The 26,495-nt window shown below is 37.5% G+C and overlaps 2 protein-coding genes across 3 annotated transcripts in view; one reads left to right on the top strand and one right to left on the bottom strand.

Annotated features, from left to right (window-relative positions):
- The first annotated feature begins 1,161 nt into the window (after window positions 1–1,161).
- LOC141344061 (uncharacterized oxidoreductase ZK1290.5-like) lies at window positions 1,162–7,349 on the top strand. Of its 2 annotated transcripts, XM_073848789.1 has the most exons (8): window positions 1,166–1,622; window positions 2,791–3,039; window positions 3,110–3,211; window positions 3,288–3,379; window positions 4,733–4,915; window positions 5,100–5,159; window positions 6,598–6,722; window positions 6,936–7,349. In XM_073848789.1, exons 1-7 carry the CDS (start codon window positions 1,535–1,537, stop codon window positions 6,691–6,693), a joined length of 870 nt encoding a protein of 289 aa, XP_073704890.1. In that variant the 5' UTR covers window positions 1,166–1,534; the 3' UTR covers window positions 6,694–6,722; window positions 6,936–7,349. The 2 variants fall into 2 exon arrangements, with proteins under 2 accessions (XP_073704891.1, XP_073704890.1); XM_073848790.1 differs by lacking the exon at window positions 6,598–6,722 and having other exon boundaries at window positions 1,162–1,622.
- Window positions 7,350–14,339: 6,990 nt separating this feature from the next.
- The window catches only part of rc3h1b (ring finger and CCCH-type domains 1b), a 31,005-nt gene continuing 18,849 nt past the window's right edge, over window positions 14,340–26,495 (bottom strand). Inside the window, exons 11-18 of the mRNA XM_073848761.1 lie at window positions 25,896–26,054; window positions 25,655–25,801; window positions 25,341–25,560; window positions 24,382–24,472; window positions 24,009–24,099; window positions 23,756–23,923; window positions 23,579–23,673; window positions 14,340–15,951 (exon numbers count right to left, since the gene is read on the bottom strand). Coding sequence (XP_073704862.1) covers window positions 15,789–15,951; window positions 23,579–23,673; window positions 23,756–23,923; window positions 24,009–24,099; window positions 24,382–24,472; window positions 25,341–25,560; window positions 25,655–25,801; window positions 25,896–26,054 — 1,134 coding nt within the window. The 3' untranslated portion in view covers window positions 14,340–15,788. The remainder of the gene's footprint in view (window positions 15,952–23,578; window positions 23,674–23,755; window positions 23,924–24,008; window positions 24,100–24,381; window positions 24,473–25,340; window positions 25,561–25,654; window positions 25,802–25,895; window positions 26,055–26,495) is intronic.

Raw genomic sequence — 26,495 nt, 5'->3', positions numbered from 1 at the left:
GACTTTTTTTTTTCTTTTTTGGGGGGTCTTTTTATGCCTTTTATTGTGATAGGACAGTAGAGTGAGGACAGGGAAAGAGCTGGGAGGAGAGAGGGGAGCGGGATCGGCAAAGGACCTCGAGACGGGAATCAAACTAGGATCACCGTGAGCACAGTTGCACTATATGTCATAACAAGATCATAACATAAATAACATCATAAGAAATAGTTTAATAGCTGTGATACTGGGTTTGAAATTAAATGTTTGCATAGTTATGACAGGAAACACAAGCATCTAACAATGCCTTGGAAAAAACAATCTTAAAAATTAAGTTTATTTCTAAACCCAAATAGGAAATAAAACAGTTATCGAATAAGCATGTGTCCTATTCTGTGTTCTAAACTCCTGATTCTGAAACATTGGTGTCTCATTTTAGAGCAGTCAATGCAATTTCTGAAAGAAGTCAATTAAATCTGTAAGTGGGGGTGAGTGTGTGAAAAAATTCAGATGTTATCCCCTTTGTAATCGCTGGCATTTTTCAGAAGTAACTGTAATTTAATTACAAATGTGTAAATGTAATTCATGTGACATCTTATTCAGGTCAGTACTAAATAAAATTAACATTCATAGTATGATCCCTCTTATTTTGGTAAATTAATTAACATTTTGCAGATTCTGCAAAGTGTATGTAAACCTTGTATATCACTGATTGCACTCTCAGGCAATTTCACTGTCACCTTTGCAGAGCCCAAATAAAAGGCTCCAAATAGAGAAAACACACCAAACAAAGAATAACGTGCTAACACGTACATGACAACAGTTTGAAGTACTTAAATTATTGTGTGACTAATTTTGTGTGACTCATAAACATTTTGATTAATACTTGAAGGCCAGAAGACTAGCAAACACTGCATGCGACGATTTACCGCATGTGTGTTGCAAATATACTCTCCAGATCGGTCAAGCATGACTACATGCACTTTCTGAAACGAAACAAAACATCAAGAGATCCCAGAAGGAAGTTTACTTGGTCGCGCATGCGTACTGAGTATATCTACTAGTGAACAGCTCTGAATCGGTTCAGAGTCGGAACCAGTTCAAAACGCGATTCAGTGTTTAATTTCGTTATAGGCTAAAAGGTTGAGCATTACTATTTCGACGAGTTTTATTTTTTTTATTTATAATGGTGTTTATTGTTGGTTCACTGATTCAGGGAGTCGACAATGTGCGAATGATCCACTGGTTCAGTCCGTTTCGAGAATGAATCTTTTATTGTGGCCAAGATGAACCAGTTCATTAAAAAGATTCGTTGCATTGAGGGAAGTTTGGTAGTGGTAGATCATTTGAGGTAGTTTTAATGTTTTACGCTGTGTATCCCCGTTTTACACGCAAAGCAACTTCACGACATACGTTTTTTCCAGCAGATAGCAGTAACGTTAGTGAGTGAGCGACCGAGCTGCATCACTGAAACGGATTTCGTCAATGATTAGACCTCGAATCGTTTTGTGTAATACAAGTCTCTCCAGAAGCTGAAGAAAGTGCTGCAGACTGCAATATGGTGACAATTCCCAACAGCTGCACTATGCTGTCCTGCCCTACTGTACCGCTGTCCAATGGACGGAACATTCCCATTCTGGGTTTGGGTGAGAACAAGCTCATTTCAGAAGCACTTAAGTATTCAAATCTTAGATGTTTCCTAATTTCTTTTCATTTTCTATTTAAACCCACAATAATATTTAAAATATCAGTAACCTAATATATACAGTCATCTTTTACTAGGTACTTTCAATTGGGATGAACTCTTACATTTTAATTTATTAAAATGATATTGAAATATTTTTAGCATTTTATTCCATTGTTGTTTTTAAAAACATTTTGTTTTTAAAAGTGAAGATAAAAAAAAAGTTATATTTCTTTCTAAATAAAGTTCATTTGACTGAGACTGATTTTAACTACACCCCTACATTTATGACGAGGTAATATTTCTCTCTCTTTTATGTCGAGTAAGTACGTCCAATCATTTTGAGGTAAATGTGTTCAGAAGTATGAAAAATCTGTGTGTAACTTTAAAGAATGTCTCTACAGAACACCACGTGTCTATAATTAAACACTTTTTTGGGGAGTTTTTCCATAACATTTAGTTTTTATGTCTACACTGTTCAGAACTCTGCTGATTAGCATCTCTGAACTAGGTTCAAAAGAATTTAAAATGGTCATCTTCTGTTTTTGTTTTTGAGTGTTATCACATAAAATTGTCACTACCGTAACAGTCACGACCAAAACATTTCATCATTGTTTCGTTAGTGACAAAAGGGATACATAATCCTTTATTTGGGGGAAATAAAAAAACAGTACATTTATGCAATTCTTTTGGTATTCTTTTAGTGCGTTTTTGTAGTGTTTTAGTATGCAAGTTAAAATTCTGTAATGTGATGTGGTCACTTCCAAAACATTACTGTCACTACCGAATATGTGAAGTCATGACCAAAACATGGGATGTAGTATATTGAATTATCAACTAAAGATGTTACGATAGTGTTTGGTTCAATGTATTTTTATTTAATTTTTTTACAAGGATATATTATAGATTTATTATAAATTACTGTTTCGGTAGTGACAAATTTGGTAAGAGGACTAATATTTTTAAAACTTTCTGAAAATACATGTTTCCAACTCTGACTTTGAACCAGTTCTGTAGAATGGCCCATACACAAAACATTACTGGTAAAGAGTACAGTTTAGCAGTGTCAAATATCTTTATTGTTACTACACAGTTACTGCCTTTAAGTACTGTTCTCTCTCATTCATCAGGAACATCTCATGTTGGAGGTTACAGTCATGAAGCAGTGCTCTATGCTCTACAGGAGTGTGGCATTAGGCATATAGACACAGCCAAGCGTTATGGTTGCGAAGAGGCTTTGGGAAAAGCTGTGGTTGAGAGTGGAGTACCACGAGAGGAGCTCTGGCTCACCACCAAACTATGGCCTGGAGATTACGGCTACCAGAGCACCAAACAAGCCTGCCGGGACTCATGTGCCAGACTGGGGGTTGATTATTTAGGTAAATAAAAATAGCTTGAAAGTGTCAGATTTCTGTGTAAACAGCACTTTGAATCAACTTCTTTTCACAGACCTGTATCTGATGCACTGGCCGGACTGCATGGTTCCAGGCGCTTCCAGTCGTGAGGTTCGAGCAGAGACGTGGAGAGCTCTGGAGGAGCTTTATGATGAAGGTTCATGCTCTTTTAGATTCATTCTCAAATTTAGACATGACCATTTGTAGGTAATATCCCCTCTCCCTCGTTGTAGGTTTGTGTCATGCCATTGGAGTGAGTAACTTTCTCATACACCACTTGGACGAGTTAAAGGATCGTGGTGGAATTGTGCCTCATGTTAACCAGGTATGGCTAAATGGTTGAGAATAATTATTTGAGGGAACACTAATTACTATTAACTAGTTGCTTATTAACATGTATATTAGTAGCATATTGTCTGTTTATTAGTACTTTTAAAGTATGTAATATTATCTTATTCTGCATGACCATATTATAGATCCTTTAAAGGAGTAGTTTACTTCCAGAACAAAAATTTGCAGCTAATGTACTCCCTTGTCATTCATGTCTTTCTTTCTTCAGTTGTAAAGAAATAAAACTTTTTAGGAAAAACTTTCAGGATTTCTCTCAATATAGTGGACTTCTATGGTGCCCCTGAGTTTGAACATCCAAAATGCAGTTTTTAAAAGCAGCTTCAAAGGGCTCTACATGATCCCAGCTGAGGAAGAAGGGTCTAATTTAGCAAAATGATAGGTTTTTTTCTAAAAAAAAATTACAAGTTAGATACTTTTTAACCTCAAACGCTTGTTTTGTCTAGCTCTGCGTGAACGTTTCTCCTCTGACATCAAGATCGTCCTACATTGCTGCAGAAGTACTGACTCAGTGTTTACACAGTGAACATGCAAAGAAGGCCAAACACCCTTTAAAAAAAAAAAGGTAAAACAGTGATGTAGGGCGGTTTCAAAGTTGGAGGAGAACATGAGATGGGAGTTTTTCAACATACCCTAACTGTCTAGAACACAGAGTCCAGACGAGCATTTGAGGTTTAAAAAGTATATCAATTGCAATCGTTTTTTTTTAAGACCTAGATAAGACCTTTCTTCTTCGGCTAGGATCGTTTAGAGCCCTTTGAAGCTGCATTTAAACCGCATTTTGGAAGTTCAAACTCAGGGACACCATAGAAGTCCATTATATGGAGAGAAATCCTGAAATGTTATTTACATTTACAGTTATTTACATTACATTATCTGTAAACTTTTGTTCTAGAAGTGAACTACTCCTTTATACTCCTCAATACAGCAAATTAGGAGTTTATTGAGTACAAACTCTTATAAGTGAATATGTGTTCCCTAATCTAAAGTGCTAACATTTAAAAATGAAGTTACATTAAAAAAAAATCAAGAAATTTTGACTTTTTTTATTTGTATAAAACATATACAATTAAAAAATACAATCATTTCAAACATGCCCGAAATAACTAAACTTCATAAAAAAAAATGGTTCTAAACAATTATGTAGAATTATCCAGTTTACAATATAATGATAATCTTTATTCTATGTGATATATTTATTTTCTACACTTTCAGTGCTATTACAACAAAAAAAGTTATTTGTTTACTCCAAATTAAAACATAATTACAGAAAACAAGGCTATATATAAATGAAAAACCTCGCACTGTTTTTTTTTTTATTTACTTGCAGGTGGAGTTTCATCCCTTCCAGCAGCCACGGGAGCTGGTTGAATATTGTCGGAAGGAGAACATAGTTTTTGAAGGCTACTGTCCTTTAGCCAAAGGTCAAGCCCTCACTCATCCAACGATCATGGAGCTTGCCCAGAAATACGGCCGTAGTGCGTCACAAATATGTATCCGCTGGAGTATTCAGGTACATTCTGTCACGTAGTAGACTGTAACACTGTATAGTTTTGTAATACTTGTGAAATAAATGTTACATATTAGTAGTTTTTGATCGAAATATTTAGTTTTCTTTTCCAGAATGTCATGCAAATATAATTCCGAAGCAGCAGTTATGATGTTACTCATTCATTTAGTTCTACATTTCGTTTCAGAATGGAGTTGTCACAATTCCAAAGTCCACCAAACCAGAAAGGGTACATGAAAACTGCCAAGTAAGTTTGTATCTAGATATTAAAGCTGTTGTAATTGTGTATAATGTTTTACAAAATTATATCAACAAACTTGACAGTAATTAGCTGAAATAATACATTTGTTAATGAACAATGCAATTTACCAAAATAAAACATACATATATATATATATATATATATATATATATAATTGCAAATAAACAACTACAGCTTTTCCCCATTTACTAAACCATGTCCAAAGAAGTACAAAATAATACAAAATAATAATAATATTAATATTTGTTTTGTACCAATTTACAGATGCAGAGCTATGGTCTACTAAGCAGATTCTTTTATTAATTATTTTTAGGGGTTCAAGTGTGTAGTGCTGAAACCCTATTGTAGCTGTTAAAATGGTCATGAATCAGCAATCTCCACGTAAAACTGATTGTGCAGACCGAACTGTAAGTCGTAAGGACTTGAAACTTGGAGGAATGGTAGTACTTACACTGCTTATTTCTTAACCAAACTCAGAACACTTTTGTAAGAGCTCAATCTGAGGTCGCAGGACAAAAATGGTGTCTTGGCCACTTGGTGGCGCTATAATACAAAACATAAAAATGGCCAAACCTATGCGACCATTTGTCCTATCAACATGAAAATCGCTGTGCATGGTCTTGGTCCAAAGTGCCACAAGTCTCTATAAGTACATTTGCGTATCTCAAAAAAAAAAAAAAAACATGGCAGATGAATCTTGAGCACCTTTTAGACAGTAATCGCGTTTTTCAAGTGCATAAACGATTGTGCATTGCGCGTTTTTTCACACATACAATATTCATATAATTTGACAGAACCCCTAATTTCTGACAACTTTGCCTCTGGAACCACTGCTGTCAGTCAAATTGTTGTTTAATGATTGAAGTGTAAAAAAAAATACTTTGCATACTAGTCCCAGGTTTTTTGCTCAATCTGAAAAAAAAAAAAACCCACTGCAGTACAATCTTTTGGACTCTCTAGGTCAATAGTTATCAAAAAATGTTTAAATTTTCCCTTTGGGACGCTATAAGGGGGTCGTTTAGGAAAGGGGCCTGTCCAAATTGACCCCAAATCCTATAAAGTCTGAAGAAAAACTCAAAACTTCAAGAAACCTCGTAAGCACATGCGACAGGTGATTCCAAACAAGCATGCAAAGCGTAAGTTTTAAGGCGATCGGACCACAGCTGATGCTATGAAAGTAATAAACGATACAGAACACAATATTTCTATGGTAAATGGAAAAAAAGGCTTGCTATATAATGTCTTTTTTCATGTGTTTAAATGTCTTAAATCGTTTGAACCCTGGCTTGCAGCTATATACATTTTGTTTTTAGTGATCTTTGAATACTTTTTTCAGTTTGTAATTTATCATGATTGAAGACATCAGTAGTTTCTCTTTGAGATCATCCTTTTGTAAGTGCACTCATAACATTGTGCTGTTCAGGTGTTTGAGTTCAGCTTGGATGATTCAGATATGGCAGCGCTGAGTTTGTTGCATGATGGGAGACATGTGAGCTGGGACCCAACTCTTGTGGAATGAACAAATCTCCAAGAAAACCACCTGTTCAGGTGAGCTTGGAAAGCAACGAGAGTCTCAATCACTCTAGTTTGTGATTTAACAATACAAAAATGGCATTACATCTGAATGTAAATATGTACGGGATATTAACAGGTTACAATATGAAGGATGATCTCAAAGACAGTATTAGTTTAACTACCAATTTCAGTGTTTGGATTGAGTTTTGAATTTAATTTGAATTCAGCTTCTCAATTACTTTACAGGTTTTTGGATTCACACTAACAGCAGAAGACATGGACCAAATTAGTGATTTACACACCAATCAGAAGCTGATTCATCTCACTTATCCAATCTGGAAAGGATAACCTAGCAATCAAAATCTACAAGGTTTGCTTTTAGAATAATGACAGGTTTTAAGCTCACTGTGAAAGAAAAGGTGGTTATTTATGAAAGTTTTGAATTAAAGGGAATGGGTGATTTACATGCTGCTATTGCCTTTTTAAAACTGGAACTTGGTGTTGAAAGCGTAATATTTGTAATGGTCTAAATATTCATAAAAATAGGAGAACAGGGACAGTTTAGTACTGCTACTTTGTACACTTTTTAATTCTGAAACACTAGACATGGCAGACAAGCTTAAAGGGATAGTTCACGCAAAAATAAAAATTCTGTCATTAATTACTCACCCTTATGTCTTTCCAAACCTGTAAGACAGGGCTATTCAATTAGATCCATTTGAGGGCCGGATTATCGAACTGGAAATTTGAAGCGGGCCAAGGGGATGGGGGCCGTCCCGATCTTTTTCTAGGGGGCCTATACAATTACATTGAAATGCATTTTCACTAAAATGAACTATTACCAACACCAACATCTATAAAAGGTTAAGGTGCTGTCTGTCAATCAATAATAAAAAAAAAAAATCACACATTTTTTGTAATTAATCATGAATAATCGCATATTTATATATTTATACTGTCATAATTTCACAATGAACCTCCAAATTAAGGTAGAAACAACAAAGTATTTTTAAATATGTGTTTAATAGCGTCTTTTTACCAAGTAGCCTATTATTAATGAAGTATTGATATCAATATTGCTTCTGGTGTCTCTATTAAATGAATTTTCTCTCAGTTTTACATATAATTATGTCCATTCAACATTACAGTAGAATTGAAAGCCCAACATTTAATAGGCTCTGAAATATATAACAGCTTTTAATTTAGGTGATTTTAAAACAATCTTCACATAAACTATAAATTGTATATGCATAAAATATACAGATTATTATTGCCATATACTGGTTATAATCGTTATTTTATGTTTTTAATTTTACATACGTGTTTGTTTACCACAAAGTATATTTTGGCCATCAAAATAACATTCAAATTGGATCATAAGAGCTTTAAAGTGCTTAAAAAGGTTGTACAAACCCTGAAATGAATACTGTAATAACATTCGACTTTGCTTAAGTTGGTGTGACTTCTGGTTTTCTGACATAGCCTACATCAGCGCTGTTAATAACAGAATTCTGAGCAGAATTTGAATGATTCTCACTGATCTTTCAGCAACCTTAATTCATTCTGGGCGAATTCAAACACTTTTCACTGGATCTCGCAGCACTGTGCAGTAACAGTGTCGCAAAATCAACTTTGGTTCCCGATGCTGTTCTGAACTTGGACAAGTGTGTTGGCGTTGCGGTCCGAGCTGATAAACGGTCCGCGCTGCGCAACTCAAACGTGGCACGCTTTGGTTTCTCTTTCGCTTCGTTTGCCGTTTAATGTTTCTCATATGAAACAGAAATAGCAGTGCTTATGAGTTGAATAACGCGGTGGTCGCGCCAGTGCGACCGCTCACAAAATTTAGTCGCACCGGCAGAAAAAATGCGACCAATTTGGTCGCAGTCTGGAGCCCTACAAGGCTTGTCAAATCTGCCGTCTATTGATGTTGCGATCTCCGGTAGATTGTTGTTGTTCTTGGCTCTCTTGCTTTTCTTTTTTGGCTGGCCCGCCACCTAGTGGACAAACTAATTAGTGCAAAAACCATTCAAGCCACCTGCTGCTCCCTCGGGCCGGACGGAGATGATTGGCGGGCCGCCAATTGAATAGCCCTGCTGTAAGAGCTTCATTCATCTTCGGAACACAAATTAAGAGGAAGCGATGAGAATACTCTGCGTGCAAAATAACTTCTTTGCATCACCCTAGTGCCATATTGGAGAGTACCACGTGTTCTACATCAACAGAACCATGCACATGCATTGTTTATATTCAGAGAAGAGCGCACACATGCATCATGATACTCTCCAATATGGTTCTAGAGTGATAAAGAGGAGAAGAATTGTTGAATAAAGTCATTATTTTTAGTGTTTGCATAGCTTCAAAAATGTCACATGGACTATTTTGTCCATGTTCTTGGTACCTTTCTGGACTTTGAACATTGAAGGACCCTTGCTGTCTCTGGAGGGCCAGAAAGCTCTTTGATTTCATCAAAAATATGTTTCATATGATGTTGCTAAAAAGAGCATTATTTTGTGTATTTGTTATAATGCAGTGCGTTTATGAAGTTTGAGGTTCAAAAAACAGTTTTCCACATATACATTAGTGTTGCTCCTGGAAAGTGATGGAAATGTTACGCCCCTTATCATGCTGTTTCTCGGCACAACAAGACAGAAATAGTGATGGGAAGTTCGGATCATTTTACCGACTCAGATCTTTGAGTCTCGTTCAGCAGAATGAACGAATCTTTTTCGAGTCATTTCGTTCATTTTAAGAAAATATAATTAAAAGGCTACATGTTACTTCCCTAACACATCTACTGCTTACACAAATGTTGATCACACTACAAACAAGACAAAACTATAATGCTGTAAGAAACAGAAAAGATTAATTTATTGTTTTCCTGGGTCTTCAGTCTATGATTAGCTCCCTCACCTCTCATCTGTCCGGGTTTGAGTCATTCGTTCATGTAGTGACAGCCTCATATAAGCTTAACTAATGCAGTCTGAGCCGGAAAGAGTATTGATTAGTTCATCTCTCGAGTCTTCGGGTTTGAGTCATTCGTTCATAGTATGTTACGCAATTGCGCATGCACTCCCTGAGATGACTCGTTCTTTCCCGAGTCACTTTAAAGATTCGAATCGTTCAAGAACGACCCACTACTAGACCTAAACAATAAAACCCATTATAAACGAGGCATTCGTTGCATCCAATACCGACATAGCTACTGATTATAATGACTCATACTGTCTTTTTAGGTGTTGCGCCACATAAACATAACAGCATGTCTGCACTTGCGATCGTAGAACGAGAAACTACAAGCACAACTCTACACTGCTCAAAACTCGCGTTTGAATAGTCAGTACTGAATTCTTTAAATATGAAAACATACTTACAGGCCGTCAGTCAGAAGCACAGACTGTCTTTGCAACATTTGGAATTGCCCCACTTTATAGCCTTAACCCTTTGTGTACAGCTGGCATTGTAAGCTGCTCTCCCAGGTTCAGGAAACAGTCCTCCGTTAAATGCGCATCAGCCACTCGAATATTCACGTTTTTCGGTTGTAAATATAATTTAAAACACTGATTTCTAGTTGTCCTCTCATTTGGACAGCCAAACAAAATACTTTCGCAATGAAACACGCTGCGTCTCCACAACATGGCGGCTGCAACACTACTACAGCTGGTAAAAGTTACACCTCCTTTCTTTCCATATACATATGGGCGGTGTTACGCTAATCTGCGGAGGCGTGTTTGAACAAGCTGTTTTAGGAAGGTGTGGCTGAGAGTTTAAGCTTTGCAGCTTTTTTCATCTATGCACAAACAGCTTGTAACACTCCAAAGAAAACAAGAAACCACATCATATGACCCCTTCAATTTGTTTTCCGAAGATGAACGTAGGTCTTACAGGTTTGAAACGACATGATGGTGAGTAATTAATGACAATATTTTAATTTCTGGCCGAACTTAACTTTTTTTCAGTGGTGACATGCTCTCGTTTCTCTTGTTGACTCTTCTATTTTGCTGAAATGTGTCAAATTGTTGGCTAAACCAAAAATGCTGTTCTTTAGCGATGTTTGTATTTCACACTCTCAAGCGCTGTGTTTGGGACTAAAATAAATCACAAAACTGGAGCCAGCACACATTTTTATAGCAGTGTTACCAATATTGTTTATTCCATCCCTCTCATTTAGAATCATTGTTGTACACAAGTTACATTTTCTTCTCAATATCACAGGTTTCTGTTAAATTATTTTTTTTAATCTTGTCCTCTAACATCCAGTTTCGCCTCCCTCTCTCCTTTTAAACAAACAAAAAAGATTGTATTATACAAAAATGCAAACCAATTTTCACACAGTGAATTCTTTTACAAAGTCATAAAATGGCGTAATAATGGCTACATCCACATTGGAGTAAGATGGTTCTAAACATTCCTTAATGGAGTATAATATATATTTATATATAAAACCTTTCCTTGTTGAAATTGAGCCTGTACCTTAATTTAAGAGATTTTACAAGACAACTTGGAAGTAATCATAAAAAAGCCATTACATTTCCCAAAAAGTTAGGAATAAAACAAAACGACAAAAAAAGACAGCCATAACAGTGTTACAAGGTTCAAAATGAGTTAATTTGCGCTTCATTTAAATGAATTCAACAGGTCCGCTCAAAACAGACACAATCCAGTCAAGAGAAATGAATATCATCCATTAGGAACAGACCCATTCTCAAAGAAAATCACATTATCCTGCAATTTCTCACTTGAGGAAAACAACCTCATGCACAAAACTGTAAATGAGCCTTACCGAGTCGTTTCCAGTAAATTGCTATGTGTGGATGGTTGACACTAATTTGTAAAACAAACGAAAAATATCCACGCAGAACTAATTAGCTCAGTGAGATCACTGATCATTAGAGAGAAAGAAAAAAAAAAAAAAGTTCTAAAGCACCCAAGCAAGTGCCAAATATTAAATACAAGATAGCACATTCCCATACAATCCAAAGATTCAAATAAAAGCAGCATCCTGGCAGTGCATCACTGGAGAATGCTTACATTAGTACAGCTTTGGGCACTCAAAGCCAAACCAAAAAATCTCAGCACACCAAGCGCCGGCTAAACGTTTGCCTGTCGTAGCAGCGATTAGCGACGCCAAACAGAATCAAAGAAAATCCAACGTTAGCGGTGGCGAGAGCGTGTTAGCTCACGAAAATTTGGATAACGGCAGGGAGGAGGAAAATTCTCAGACTCCAAAGCAGAATCCGTATAAAAGCCTAGCCACGTAAATGCGTCTCAATCGATGAGACGTCAAGATTAAAATTGCAAGTGGTGTGCGGTTTTATTTTCCCCGTTTGAATATAAAAGGGAATTCACTGAGCGCAGTATGTCCTCCTGGTGTAACTTTCCTCAGTTTAGAAAAATGTTTACCTAATTTTGAAAGTTGATCATTGAGCATATTTGCTAATTGGATGGGTAAGGGGCATAGAGCTAAGAAATATCTATAAAGTGTGGGTGAATCCTATGAAGCCTCACAAGAGTATTCCCAAGGTCATATTATTATGGGATGAAATCATAAAACGCCAATGCGGTATTTATATTGCATTGGCATTTTCTTTTCTACTTGTTGGTGCAGTGAAAAATGCATACTATGTGTGAAGCATACTGTATAAAAATACTATATTGAAGTAAGAGTAATGTGATGGGAATTCAGAATTTAAGATCATTTGGGGGACAAAGATGTGCTTTAACATTATTGGTCTTATATTTCTTGCTGAACTGTGACCTGGACATGTTTTTAGGAATTTCACTTTAATTTGTGGGAGAACGTGTAAAGATCTAGATTTAATCAGAGGCCAGATTCACCAGAAGGGAAGCAAGAAGCTCAGCTAAATTATTCAGAGCACATCTCAGAACTAGTTCATGGGATTTCCAACAGCATGAAATAAAAACACTACAAGAATTCATTTTCCACATCGAGGAGAGGGAGGAGGTAACAATTTAGCATGGAGGAAGACGACATTCTGGAGAATGTTGCGACGGGGAGGTCACGCGATACGTTTAAAACCTCCACAGCAAGGTCTACGTCATCTCCGCGTGTCGGCACAGCTCGATTTCAATCTCGACGACTGCTTGAAAAGGCTGCGTGTGCTCTTTGACGAGCAAGAACATCAAATAATGACCATGACTACAAGTCATCGTAATAAGAGAAATCAACTAGATCACCACGGCTATAGCACAAAAACCACAAAAGTTTACACGTTAAGAGGTTGCACCCAAAATTGGAGCTGTATATCATAGTCGGTCTCAAGAGACTAGAACAAAATGTCACACGTGAAGAATGTCATCACTATAGGAAGACTTCAGACTTCTTCGTTTACGGGGCCTCGTTTGGAAACAGTCGTTCAATACGTCGCGTAAAAACACGTTTAAGTCAAAGCGGGCTGATGGAGGATAAACTCGACAGGCCTCGATTAATGAGTCGCATTAAATATTCAGCAGACATTCATAATCGTCTCTGATTCCAAACTAATTTTAAGTTTGTAAAGAACCTAAAAGACATTAAATAGCTCATCTATAATGAACATCTGTCTGGATTTTTATTTAAAGGGATAGTTCAACCCCCCAAAATAAGAAATTGTCTCATTTATTTCCCATTTAAATTGTTCCAAACTTGTATGAATTGCTTTCTTCTGTGGAGCTGTTTTGTCTTTTTTTTGGTCATGACAGAATGTCCCTTTTTTATGGAAGCCTATTTTTTGCCACTGAATAAAAAATAGAAAAAGGTTATTGTGACTTCTCACAATTCTCACTTTTTTCTCAGAATTGTGAGATATAAACTCATAATTGTGAGTTACAAAGTCAGAATTGCAAGATATAAACTTGTATATCTTTATTCTAATAAAGTCAGAATTAGTCGCAATTGCGGGTTAGTCAGAATTCTGAGATGTAAACTTGCCATTCTGTGAGCATATCAGTCTTTTTTTCTCCTCAGAACTGTACTTTATAACTCAGTTGTGAATTTATATCTCACAATTCTGAGAAAAAAGTCAGAATTGCAAATACAAACAATTGCAAAAAAGTCAGAATTGCAAGATACTAGGTCGCAATTGCAAGAAAAAAGTCAATTGCAAGTTTGTATCTCACAATTCTGACTTTATTTCTCGCAGTTATGAGTTTATATCCTGCAATTCTGACTTTAAATCTAGCAATTCAGACTTTATAACTCAGAATTGTGCATTTATATCCATTTATATCTTAGTTCTAAGAAAAAAGTGAGAATAGCGAGTTTATAGGACGCAATTCTGAGAAAAAAAAAGTCATAATTGCGAGTTTACAGGACGCAATTCTACGAAAAAAGTCAGAATTGCGAAATACAAACTATAGCAAAAAAATGCAGAATTGCAAGATACTAGGTCACAATTTCAAGAGAGTCAGAATTGCGCGTTTATATCTCACAATTCTGACTTTATTTCTCACAGTTGTGAGTTTATATCCTGCAATTCTGACTTTATAACACAATTGTGCGTTTATATCTCAGTTCTGAGAAAGTCAGAATTGCTAGTTTATAGGACGCAATTCTAAGAAAAAGTCAGAATTGTGAAATACAAACTCGCAGAATTACAAGATACTAGGTCGTACTTGCAATAAAAAAGTCTGAATTGCAAGTTTATATCTCACAATTCTGACTTTATTTCTCGCAATTGTGAGTTTATATCAGGCAATTCTGACCATCTAGTAATTCTGACTTTTTAAACTCACAATTGTGCGTTTATATCTTAACAGAATTGCGAGATGTAAACTCGAATTAGCAAGAAAAAAAAGTCAAGAATTGTGAAATAAAAAGTCACAATTACCTTTTTAATTTTTTTTTTATTCAGTGGTGGAAACAGGCTTCTATACTTTTTGGTTGAACTATCCCCCCTTTAACAATTTTTTGTCAGTGTCAAAACTGTAACACGATCGTTTAGCGCAACGGGACCCAGCGTTGTCGAAACTACTGCCCTGGCGTACTTCAATGCAGCGGTTTAATGGCGAAACTCGAATATGCAAACTCGACCAGGAGAGCCAAATATGCAACTTCACAGAAGTTAGGGAAAACGGATGAAACAATTTCCTATTAGGCTGTAATCTTCCGAAATGGCTGTGGCGATGGGAGAAACAAAACTCATCCCGACCACAGGGCTCTGAAGGACACAAGGGAAGCGAATTGTCGCACCTCTTCTACTAAAAAGCACACACTCATGGAAAACATGGAAAAAAGTGCTCATTTTTCAAGACATCTGTTTGCGTTCTATAAAACAGAACGCTTTAGACACGTGTCACCACACATTTACAAATTCCTTAACAGTTATATAGCCAAACCATAAATTAAACAAAACCTGACAACTGATTATATATAGTTAGAAAGATATCTCTTCTTCCCCCTTGTGTCATCCAGAGCCCAATCGAACTGCCATTACAGCGATACACTGCCACGGTCGAGTGTCATGTGGGGAGACCCGTGTTAACGGTCCATAATAATGGATTCATAAAAGGTTCTCCATGCTACTTTAAACCTGGTGAGTCAGATCATATTCAAGGCTGCAGAGATCCAGGGCGTTGAACGTTTCCACCGAGCCCCAACCGCGCAATCGGCAACTAGCCCCGATTCTTAGAGTGCGCTCGATTCTCGTTTTGATTCCACTAGTTTGCGTCGTCCTGTTCGTGCTAGCTTTGGGTTGACTGTTCGTTCTTGATATATAGGGAAAACAACAAAGTAAGCATTATTCAGATGCCCTGGTTTCCAGGCGATGAGAAGTCATTAAAACAAAAAGCTCATTCACAGAACAAAAAGAAAGAAAATTTATATCACGGCAGATACTGCTCATTTTTCTAAATAAAAAACAACAAAGAAGTTTGTGTCGGTGCATGCATGTAGCAGCATGCAGGTGTGTATGTATGTGTGTGTGTGTGTGTGTGTGTGAGAATGCGTGTCCCTCATATCAACTCCGTCTGAATATTAAAAACACATCTTGCATCTCTTGAAACTGGTCGAATTACTCAAGAGATGATTTTCAAAGCCCTCCGAGAAGGAATATTGACTTCTGGAGAGGTTGTCTGTGTGTGTGTGTGCGTGTGAATACACTCTTAAGAGCAAGAGTGAACAACACCATTCTTTTGAAGGTCTGAGCTACTCGCTGCTTGGTCAGCGGAGCAGAGGGTGAGAGACGACGTCTTGTTGGTCAGCGAGAGCATAGATCCACCCATACTACTGGCTGGCTTCATGCCACTGGATCCATTAGACACCTCACTGATGGAGAGAAGAGCAGCACAGACAAAGAGAGATTGAGTGTATTTGTGCAAACATTATTCAAACATGCCTACTGGCTAACAAAGCAACAGACAAACGAGAGGCTGTTGAGGTGTTTGCTGATGGTAGCCTGAGGGAATAGACTGCTGAGCTAACAAGACTAAGTCACAGTGTAGTAGGGTTGTGCGATATGATGATTTTTGATTGTCAACAAATAAAATGTCTCCACGATCTGCTTTCGAATAAATATCATAGTATCATGCTACAGTGTGCCTCTGTCTCAATTTACTGTACAACACGACATGCATTCACAGGACCAGAGGCGTAGCGTCTGAGTATGAGTATGCAGGTGCATATGGGCCGAGGGGGAACTTTTAATTCAAATGATGGAAAGAATAGAGTCCTGCACAGGCCCAGCCCTGACGCTCAGGTCCGAGTCCTGCCCTTGTCCAAAAACTTATCAGAACAGAGCCTGTGTTGCAGCCATTAAAATACTTTAGTTTTGGATTTGAATGGCAAAGTGGCTAGATTTAGTTTTGTTTCTTTATTAAGCTCATTTAGAAATATGTCTGGAAGATTTTATGTTTGCTAAACAAGTTTTTGTTTTTTAAAGGGTCACAAAATCCAAAAACACATTTGAGATGTTAACAGATATACAGTCGTGGCCAAAAGTTGAGAATTACCTAAATATTGGAAATTGGAAAAGTTGCTGCTTAAGGTTTTATAATAGCAATTTGCATATACTCCAGAATGTTATGAAGAGAGATCAGATGAATTGCATAGTCCTTCTTTGCAATGAAAATTAACTTAATCCCGAAAAAAAACTTTCCACTGCATTGTCAAGAAGGCTTCAGGGTGTCCAAGAAAGTCCAGCAAGCACCAGGATCGTCTCCTAAAGAGGATTCAGCTGCAGGATCGGAGTGCCACCAGTGCAGAGCTTGCTCAGGAATGGCAGCAGCAGGTGTGAGCGCATCTGCACGCACAGTGAGGCCAAGACTTTTGGAAGATGGCCTGGTGTCAAGAAGGGCAGCAAAGAAGCCACTTCTCTCCAAAAAAAAAAAACAGGGACAGATTGATCTTCTGCAAAAAGTATGGTGAATGGACTGCTGAGGACTGGGGCAAAGTCATATTCTCAGATGAAGCCTCTTTTCTGATTGTTTGGGGCATCTGTAAAAAGGCTTGTCCAGAGAAGAAAAGGTGAGGACCATCAGTCCTGTGTCATGCCAACAGTAAAGCATCCTGAGACCATTCATGTGTGGGGTTGCTTCTCATCCAAGGGAGTGGGCTCACTCACAATTTTGCCCAAAAACACAGCCATGAATAAAGAATGGTACCAAAACACCCTCCAACAGCAACTTCTTCCAACAATCCAACAACAGTTTGGTGAAGAACAATGCATTTTCCAGCACGATGGAGCACAAGGCAAAAGTGATAACTAAGTGGCTCGGAGACCAAAACGTTGAAATTTTGGGTCCATGGCCTGAAAACTCCCCAGATCTTAATCCCATTGAGAACTTGTGGTCAATCCTCAAGAGGCAGGAGGACAAACAAAAACCCACTAATTCTGACAAACTCCAAGAAGTGATCATGAAAGAATGGGTTGCTATCAGTCAGGATTTGGCCCAGAAGTTGATTGAGAGCATGCCCTGTCGAATTGCAGAGGTCCTGAAAAAGAAGGGCCAACACTGCAAATACTGACTCTTTGCATAAATGTCATGTAATTGTCGATAAAAGCCTTTGAAACGTATGAAGTGCTTGTAATTATATTTCAGTACATCACAGAAACAACTGAAACAAAGATCTAAAAGCAGTTGAGCAGCAAACTTTGTGAAAACTAATATTTGTGTCATTCTCAAAACTTTTGGCCACGACTGTATACATGTTGTACACTGCTTAAAACAGTAATACCTGTCACGAAATATATTACAAAGTGGAAACTGGTCATTTTTACGCTTTTTGTGACCATTTCATGCATCCGGTTCTAAAAGTTACGTTTGAGGCCGTGACTAGACGCAGTTTTTTTTTTAGCGCTCATTGGCTGCGTGGCTTGTACAGTACCCATTTACGTCATTGGGTTGACGCCCCCTTTCAAGCATTATTAATGAGCAGTGTAACATTATACATGACAAAGGACTCGTCTAATCCAATCTCCGCACCGTGCTTTGCATGAGCATTTGCAGTATTTATGCATTGGACAGTAGCACTTGTGTCACTAGTTTACGTTATAGCTGGCTTGCTGTTTCAGAGTCATGGTTCATGTTTGTGCCTTTCTTCACTGTGACAAAACAAAAGAGTTGTTTTCGTTTCCCCTCGACGCGACCAGTTTGGCGGCACGCTGCTGGTTTAAAGAGTCCTACGAAAACACACAGCAAATTTGTCTGTAAGGAACATTTCGTACCGGACAGTTTTTGGAATTGGGGACTCTTAAAAATAGGCTAAAGCTGGCCGCAAAGCCCCAGCAAAAATAAACATGAATGTGTCGGGGTGGAAAAGTAAGGAGATATTCAAATTATTTTTTAATAAACTAGTATTTGTCGCAAAGACAAAGTTGACGATCCTGACTGGCCATCTGCTCATCGGACGCTCCTTTAATGCCTATAGCTAATGAAAGAGTTTTGTTTTCGATTTTAATTATTTTTAATTATTTCTTTACAGTTCCGGATGATATATTACTCTTACCTTTATGAGCAAAAATGAAGTTTCACATCGCACCGGCGCCTTCATGTTCGGCAAAGTGCGCTCCAGCTTTCACTCTCCGCGCAAACGATTGGATATGCGCCCAATAGCACACATTTAACTAGGCTAAACAATTAAACTAATATTGCGATATGCTTTAAGTTTTTTATATCTGTGGGTCTAAATTTAAATCGTGATTACTTGAGAGGGCTAAATTGATCTGTCTGTCGCTGGCCGCTTGGTCCTTACTTTAAAAAACAAAAACTTGAATTTAACATATAAAAAGTGTTCCAAATATATTTCTAAATTAACTTTATAAACTAAATAAACGAAAATAAATGTAAATCTCTTTGCTATTAAAACAGCAGCTGTGTAATGGGGAAGAGAAAAAGTTCCAGTCGGATTCGGGCCAGTAATTCTGATGAGCTGTCAGAAAAGGTCCGGGCGAGGTTTTAGTAGTTTGTTTAATAGCCTATTTAACATTCTTATTTAGGCTATTTTCTTATTTAAATGTATTATTTCTTTGATTATTTTAGCGTTTTGTAGGCTGCTTGTTCACTGTCGGAAGTGCTCAAATAAACATGCACGTTTGTTAACAATGTTTGAGTCTCATTTATTTTGTTTCAAAATAATATACATATGTATTTTATATATAGGCCTATATACACAAACTTTATATATAATGTATATATTCTGACTCCGAACACGAACACCTATTATTAGATAACAACATGATGAACATGTATTATATTAATTTCAAACTACATATAGAGTGTCTGCGAAACAACAATTGTCAACTTTACTTTTGTAGCGTTCATATACAAGATAAACTTAAAATTGTTAATTTACTAAAATATAAAACGCTATAAGTGTGACACTTCTATCGGCGCTTCATCTGGTTTGTCTTTGCGTTCTTGTGTATGCGCGTGAGGGTCCAAAGTTTCAAACGGATAAGGCAGTGGACCTGCACTGTCATCACTTTGATCTAAGTGTGGGGATTCTGGTGGGTAGAAGTCCTCCACTTCCACACTGCTCTCGGCGTGCGTGTGTTTACATTGTCGGTGTGCATTCTGTGCAAATTAACTGAATTTATTCACTTATTGTCACTCCCACTTTAATGCAGTCTCCGCCTTGTCTCCACACTGTACCCCACCCCTTATCCCCAGTGAACACCGCCCCTTTTCAGAAAGTTTTTTAAACCAGAGGTGTGAAAAAGCACCTCTGAAACAGGGGGGTGTTGTGACACTTTAAAGTAACGAACAAGCAGCCAGCGGCAATTAGTTGAGCATGTTTGATCAATTTAGCCTTGCCTAAAATAAATTCTATAGACATAAAACACTTGTTGCATTTCAAAAAATGTATTTAAACATTTAACCTAGATAAATGTGCGCTGTTAGATGCATATCCAATCGTTTGTGCAGAGAGTGGAAGCTTTGTAGGACATGGAAGTGCCAGCGCAAGCACTTGCATTTTTTTCTTAATAACAGTGGAAACCTAAAATACTACACCATCAATGTTGCTCATAAAGGTAAGAGTAATACATTATTCGGAACTGCAAAAGGTCTACTTTTATTTGTGCACTCTCAATATCAACAAACGTTATGCTTTTGTAAAATAGTCTTGGGGAGGAGCGCTTCACAAAAGTGATCCGAAACTCAGCGAATATTTGCCTCACAGACATGATAATTGTATCTATAGATTGCTTTAAATTACTACTTTAATTTGCTAAAACAAAAGAATTCATGTAATAAAACCATGTTATATTGCGTAAAGTTAATGTGAAAACTTTCGCCTGAAAACTTGCTACAAATAATGAATAGACTTAAACCGACTTGTTTCCAAGCATTTATACCTTAGATAAAACAGCTTGTGAATACTCACATAACGTTATGTACTTAAGAAAAATCAACAAGTTAACCGAGTTGGAGCCCATAATGATTAGGGGGGTCCTTACAAATTTTTTGCAAATGGGCCCGGGTCTGACTTGCTACGCCATTGTATGGGACACTGCACTTTGTCATTTTATTATACAGGCTACTAATTATTTTGATAATTGACTAATCTAACATTATTAAAATGATTAATCAACTATCTGGATGATTAAGATATTAAATCAGGTTTACCTACATTCAACCATTTACTTTTTTTTATTAAATTCAGCTAATTTAGCCGTTACATCACTGAATTAAAAGCAAAATATGTACATTTTCACCACTAGAGGGCACATATTGAAAACAAACAACGTAACAAAGGCGTAGTTTGATTATGCTGTGATTGATTGTGGATTCATGAGAGTTGTTGATTTCATCCACACAGCCAATGCAAGGTCACTGTAGTACAGAGGTTGCGTTAGACTCTAACATTGCCCGTCATTTTGACGGACAGGGTCGTAAAAATTCCGTCATAATCCATTATTACCCGTCATTTTAATTTTTATATTTTAATTTTAATACCACATTTAATTGCATTTATGGTTTTTTTTTTTTCACATTTTCAGGACAATATAGATTTAAAATATAGGCATTTATTTTGAAGAGAACAGATAAACAGATGAGACTGTTTAACTTTTCATGTTCAACACCACATCCTGTCTCAAGCCTTAAATTTCAAATTATGTCGATTTCATTAGGAAATTCAAGCAATAAATACCGTTTTGGCGCTCTATAATGTGGCGTGATAGATCGTTGTAGCTTCTTTGTAGTCGCATGTACAGTAGGGGTGGGAGAAAAAATCGATATTGCAATATATTGTTGTGCTCTGTCGCAATAAATAATCGATACACTAACGGCCAATATCGATATTTTATTACAACACAAATGATTAATTTACCCGTCGTCAGTGTCACTGTCACTACCCAATATCTACCATTCTGTTTGCGGGGGGCGCTGTTCGAGTAAATAGGCGTAAAGTGGCGGAAGCAGCGGCCAGTGAAGAACACAAGTTATCTTACAACATCAGAGAAGAAGCACAGAAAAAAAGAGAAGTGAGAAGAATGGCGGAAGATAACGAAAAACAAATCAAAGACGCACCCGCTAGTTGAGTATGCTGATCAGTTACGCCTGTTTCACACATACTCCGTCTGCAGTGCTAATGCGTTGAGTATTTTTTTCCGCACCCATGTTAACGGATTAGAGCGTTCACACTGCACGCGGTTGCTGTGCAAGTGCATTGAATAATACGTTGTTTATTATACGTTGAGTTTAAACGTGAATATATCTAGAATTGTATTAGTGTACTGTGATAAAAGAGTATCACAATGCTGAAAAAGCACGTTTGTATTTGAAATCAAAATAACGGATAAATGGTGTGTTTGTGGTAAACAGCCGCGGATCAGGAACGGACTGCAAACGTGTCCTGTGTGAAAGCAAAACGACTGCAAAAGGACTGCATACACACTGCAGATGGAGTATGTGTGAAACAGGCGTTAGTGTTCCTCAAGAAGAATATGCATTGATGAGACCACTGTCCAGGTTAACATAAAGCACTTTACAGTAACTTACTACTGACGTTTCAGTATCATGGTTTACACATGTTAGTTAATGTTCATGTTGTTTTTTAATGTTCAGGCACTTTTATCTGTCTAGCTGTACAGTGTTTACATTTAAGACCAGGAGGCAGTGAGTTATTATGCAAATGCATATTTCTTTGCACAGTGTTGGAAATGTTGGCATTAATAAATGCATAAGATTTCCTTATTATGGGTATTTTTTTCTTTTTCAGTCACATATATCGTGATATATCGTTGATGAAATTTCTTCCAATATATTGAATATCGTAGATATCGTGAATCGCGATATTATCGATATCGTGGGCCACATATCGCCACAGAATTGAATCGTGAGTTACCTGTATCGTCCCACCCCTAATGTACAGTTTCGTTTTTGTTCTGGATTCAGTGCTCTGCTGCCACACTGGAGCGCACTCGCCACCAACTGGACAGGAGTGGGAATTACAGCTACAAATTACAATAGGTCATCCTCAGTGTAATCTGTCAAAGTGACGGACGGCCTTCAGATTTTTCCGTCATTTCTAAAAAAAATTCCGTCAATGACGGACAATTTTCGGTTAACGCGACCTCTGCTGTAGTATGAAGCAGGGCGGGGCTAAAAGCTGTGGAAGTGAAACGAGGACGCTGGAGCGATTGCTAATAAAGGACGAGCATGATACATGGCTCGAAAGCAGCGGAGCTTTTATTATGACACAGTCGACAGCTTCTTCCGGTCATGTGTATGTAGGAAAAAAACAACCCTATTTATCATACTAGATACATTTGAGTGTGTTGAAAGTTCTGTTATAATGCTACTCTGTGCATTTGTCACCCGTCTCGTAAAATCCATAACGTATTAAAGCGTCTTCGGGGTTTTCATGTTTTCTACAAAATAAAACCGGAAAATCAAGCGTGTATGACGTCATTGGCAGGTGATGCAATGACACGGTTTGTTACACCAAGTAAAATTGCTCATTTCTCTGGATTAAACATTCTTTGAAACATTTGGGACAATGCAAGTACCCAAGTCAGCAAAATATATAACACTGTTCTAGTGGTTTTTGAAAAAGTGAAAAAGTGTTGGCCCCCTTCCTGATTTTTTTTTGCATGTTTGTCACACTTTAATGTTTCAGATCATCAAACAAAATTAAATATTATATCAAAGATAACACAATTAAACACAATATGCGGTTTTTAAATGAAGGGAAAAAAATCCAAACCCACATGGCCCTGTCTGAAAAAGTGTTTCTAGTTAGTCAAATGATCTTGGTTTAGTTGTGGCTAATTAGGGTTGGAGCTCAACTCTGCAGGACAGCGACCCTACAGCAGCAGGTTTTGGACTCTCCTGGTTCTAGTGCATGTTTATATAGAAAAACAATGCAAAAGTAATGCAATAAAATGCAAAAATGTGTTGTGTGTGTGAACAAAATCTTAAAAAGCTAGTGAAGAAGTTTCCTCACTCACCCCAATGCTAAAGAGAGTTCCTCCAGCTGGGCTTTACGGTCAGGCTGGCCATTCTCAGTGGCCTTAAGCTTGTATTCATGGGCCACCTGATTCTCCTTCAATCATGAAAACAGGTTCAGTGAGCTTAGACTGTTCATATGAGAATATATAAACACTATCGGTGGGAGTTTGACTCACCATAGCGATTTCACGGGTTCGCTTTTTGATCTCCAGCTCTACGTGATCGAGCTCCATGCTGAGCTGCTCACTGGACACAGCGCTGCCTGAAGACCACTTTACTCCAGCCGCAGGCTGAGACGCCAGCGCACACGCCTCCCTCTGCAGGAGCATAGAGTTACTGGCAGCCTGTGTATGCATGTGAAATGTTTATTAATATTAATGAATATGAGACATTGTGAGCTGTGGATTTGGATGGAGATTTTATACACACCTCCATGCCACGGGTCTGCTGACTGATCTGTTGGTTGACTTGCTGGAGCTCAATCTTGAGCTGTTCGCGGTCAGGGGCAGACACGGGCAGACTGGCAAAAACACAGGAAATAATCATATCTTGTATTCTCAAACATTAAATTATACATTATATAAACCCTATCATGGGGTATTTTAATTACAATTATATTGTAATTTAAAATATGTAGTATTGGCATAATGCATCTTTTCATCTTGTTTTTGTTATTAATTACAACATTTTAATAATAACAATTAAAAAAACAAAAAAGAAATCAGCTTTTTTAAATATTTGTTAGTCATTTCATTGGTGAGATGAACACTGGTCGGAAAGTGTAAAAGGGAAGGTTAAGTACCGCTCGCTGAAGTGTCCCTGAGAGTTGATGCTCTGGTGCTGAGGGTATGACGCTCCACCCCATCCGCTGTGGTTTCCATACGGATAGTCTGCTGTGAGGAGAAAACTATTTACCAAAAACAAAATGACATTTCTCCAGCACATTTGCAAAAATGTGTGAGCAAAGCTTAAATCAGGAACATACACTGAGACAAATGATTCATTACACTTTAGGTCAATATCACACCGGACTTCTCCTTTAAACCTCTGCACTCTGTTACCAAGGCAGAACTACTAAAACACAGCAGTTGTATTTCATGAAGAAATTATGTGCAGACTTTTATATAATTAATTAGTATTTAAAACTTTTTCATCTCACAATTCAGACTTTTTTCTCAGAATTGCGTGATATGAGCTTACATTTGTAAGAAATATCATGCAATTTAGAGGAAAAAAGTCAGAATTGTGAGTTTATATCTCGCAATTCTGACTTTTTTCCTCTAAATTGCATGATACAAACTTGCAGACTTTTTTTTTCAGAATTGCATGATATAAATTTACAAATGCGAGAAATAAAGTCAGAATTGTGAGAAACTCGCAATTGAAAGAAATAAAGAATTGCGACTTCTTTCTCAAAATGTGAGTTTATATCTTGCAATTCTGACTTTTTTCCTTGTAAATCCAAGTTGATATTTCGCAATTCTTACATTTTAATCTTAAAATTGTGCAATTTAAATTCGCAATTGTGAGTTATAAAGTCACATTTTCGAGGGGAAGAAAAACTGATATGTTCTCAGAATTTCAGAGTTTATATCTCACAATTCAGAGAAAAAAAAAAGTCACAATTGCACGTTATAAACTTTTTGGTTACAAAATTAGGGTGAGAATAAAGTCGCAATTAACTTTTTTATTTTTTACATCAGTGGCAGAAACAGGCTTCCATACTTGAAGATGAAGTATTAGGTAAAGATGTCCAGTCACCTGTCATGGTCATGTGTTTGGAGCCCGAGGCCTGTGAGGATGCTATGGCCTGTACAGGCCCAGTGGTCTGGTAACCCGTTTTAGAGGTACGTGAAATGGCACCAAAAGGAGACACTGTGGGCAGCGGACCAAAGGGAATGATGGGATCGTCATCTTTGGCTTCTGCAGAGCGCCGCTGGGTGTCCAGCGGAGGTTCACGGAGAACTTTCCCCTCTGCATTCTGTTATAGAAGAGTACAGGAAGGAAACAAATCAAATCTGTTATTGATAGTCTTATTTGATGTGTGAAAACAAAATGTGAGATAGATCACTTGCCATCATCTCCACAGCACTACTGACATCTTTTGGTTTAGCATCCTTGGAGCCAATGTATGATCCTATTGTGTCACATGACCAGGGGGAATACTGGCCAGCGTAGTCAGGCTCCCGACTCCCAAAGGCTTTAGAGCCGTCCTCCAAATACTGCAGACATTGAGAATTCATAAAATGAAAGGAGCAATGTTGAGCACTGTATTCATGATCTATGAAGGACAGGAGGATGTCATTCAGATCTCACCTCCCGAGGGTAGTCGTTGGGGAACGGGTGTGTAGGGAGAGTTGGGGAAGCAGCGAAGGGTGGAGGAGAAATTACTTTTCTCTCCTCAAGCTGAACAAGCAGCTCCTTTCGCCTGCGATGCAAGTCATCCAGACTGGGCTGAGAGCGGCTGTATGGATCCTGCCGGAGGAGAACATTTAAATCAAATTGGGAAATTTACACTGAATAACTGACTTGAGTTGGTTAAGGTGAAAAAAAAAAAAAAGTATAAAAAATAAAAAGGTCTTTAATGTACAGTAATTTTCCATGTTAAAGGGATAGTTCACCCAAAAATGAAAATTTGATGTTTATCTGCTTACCCCCAATGCATCCAAGATGTAGGTGACTTAGTTTCCTCAGAAGAATACAAACGAAGATTTTTAATGAAACCCGGTGCTGTCTGCCAGCCTTATCATGGGTGTGGATGGGCACCAGACCTTTAAAAGTAAACAAAAACATGCACAGACAAATCCAAATTACACCCTGCGACTCGTGACGATACATTGATGTCTTAAGACACGAAACGATCGGTTTTTGAGAGAAACTGAACAGTATTTATATCATTTTTTACCTTTGATACAC

This window comes from Garra rufa, chromosome 10 (genome assembly GCF_049309525.1).
Source record: "Garra rufa chromosome 10, GarRuf1.0, whole genome shotgun sequence".
NCBI lineage: Eukaryota > Metazoa > Chordata > Actinopteri > Cypriniformes > Cyprinidae > Garra > Garra rufa.
Note: the sequence above shows the minus strand (reverse complement) of the source record. Positions and strands in the feature narration are given on the sequence as shown.

Excerpts from the sequence above, each read along its gene's own strand:
- LOC141344061 (XM_073848790.1), top strand. The coding sequence starts at position 1,535 with ATGGTGACAATTCCCAACAGCTGCACTATGCTGTCCTGCCCTACTGTA. Across the intron at positions 3,212-3,287 it reads GGAGGAGCTTTATGATGAAG|GTTTGTGTCATGCCATTGGA; the intron begins GTTCATGCTCTT and ends CCCTCGTTGTAG. Across the intron at positions 3,380-4,732 it reads TTGTGCCTCATGTTAACCAG|GTGGAGTTTCATCCCTTCCA; the intron begins GTATGGCTAAAT and ends ATTTACTTGCAG.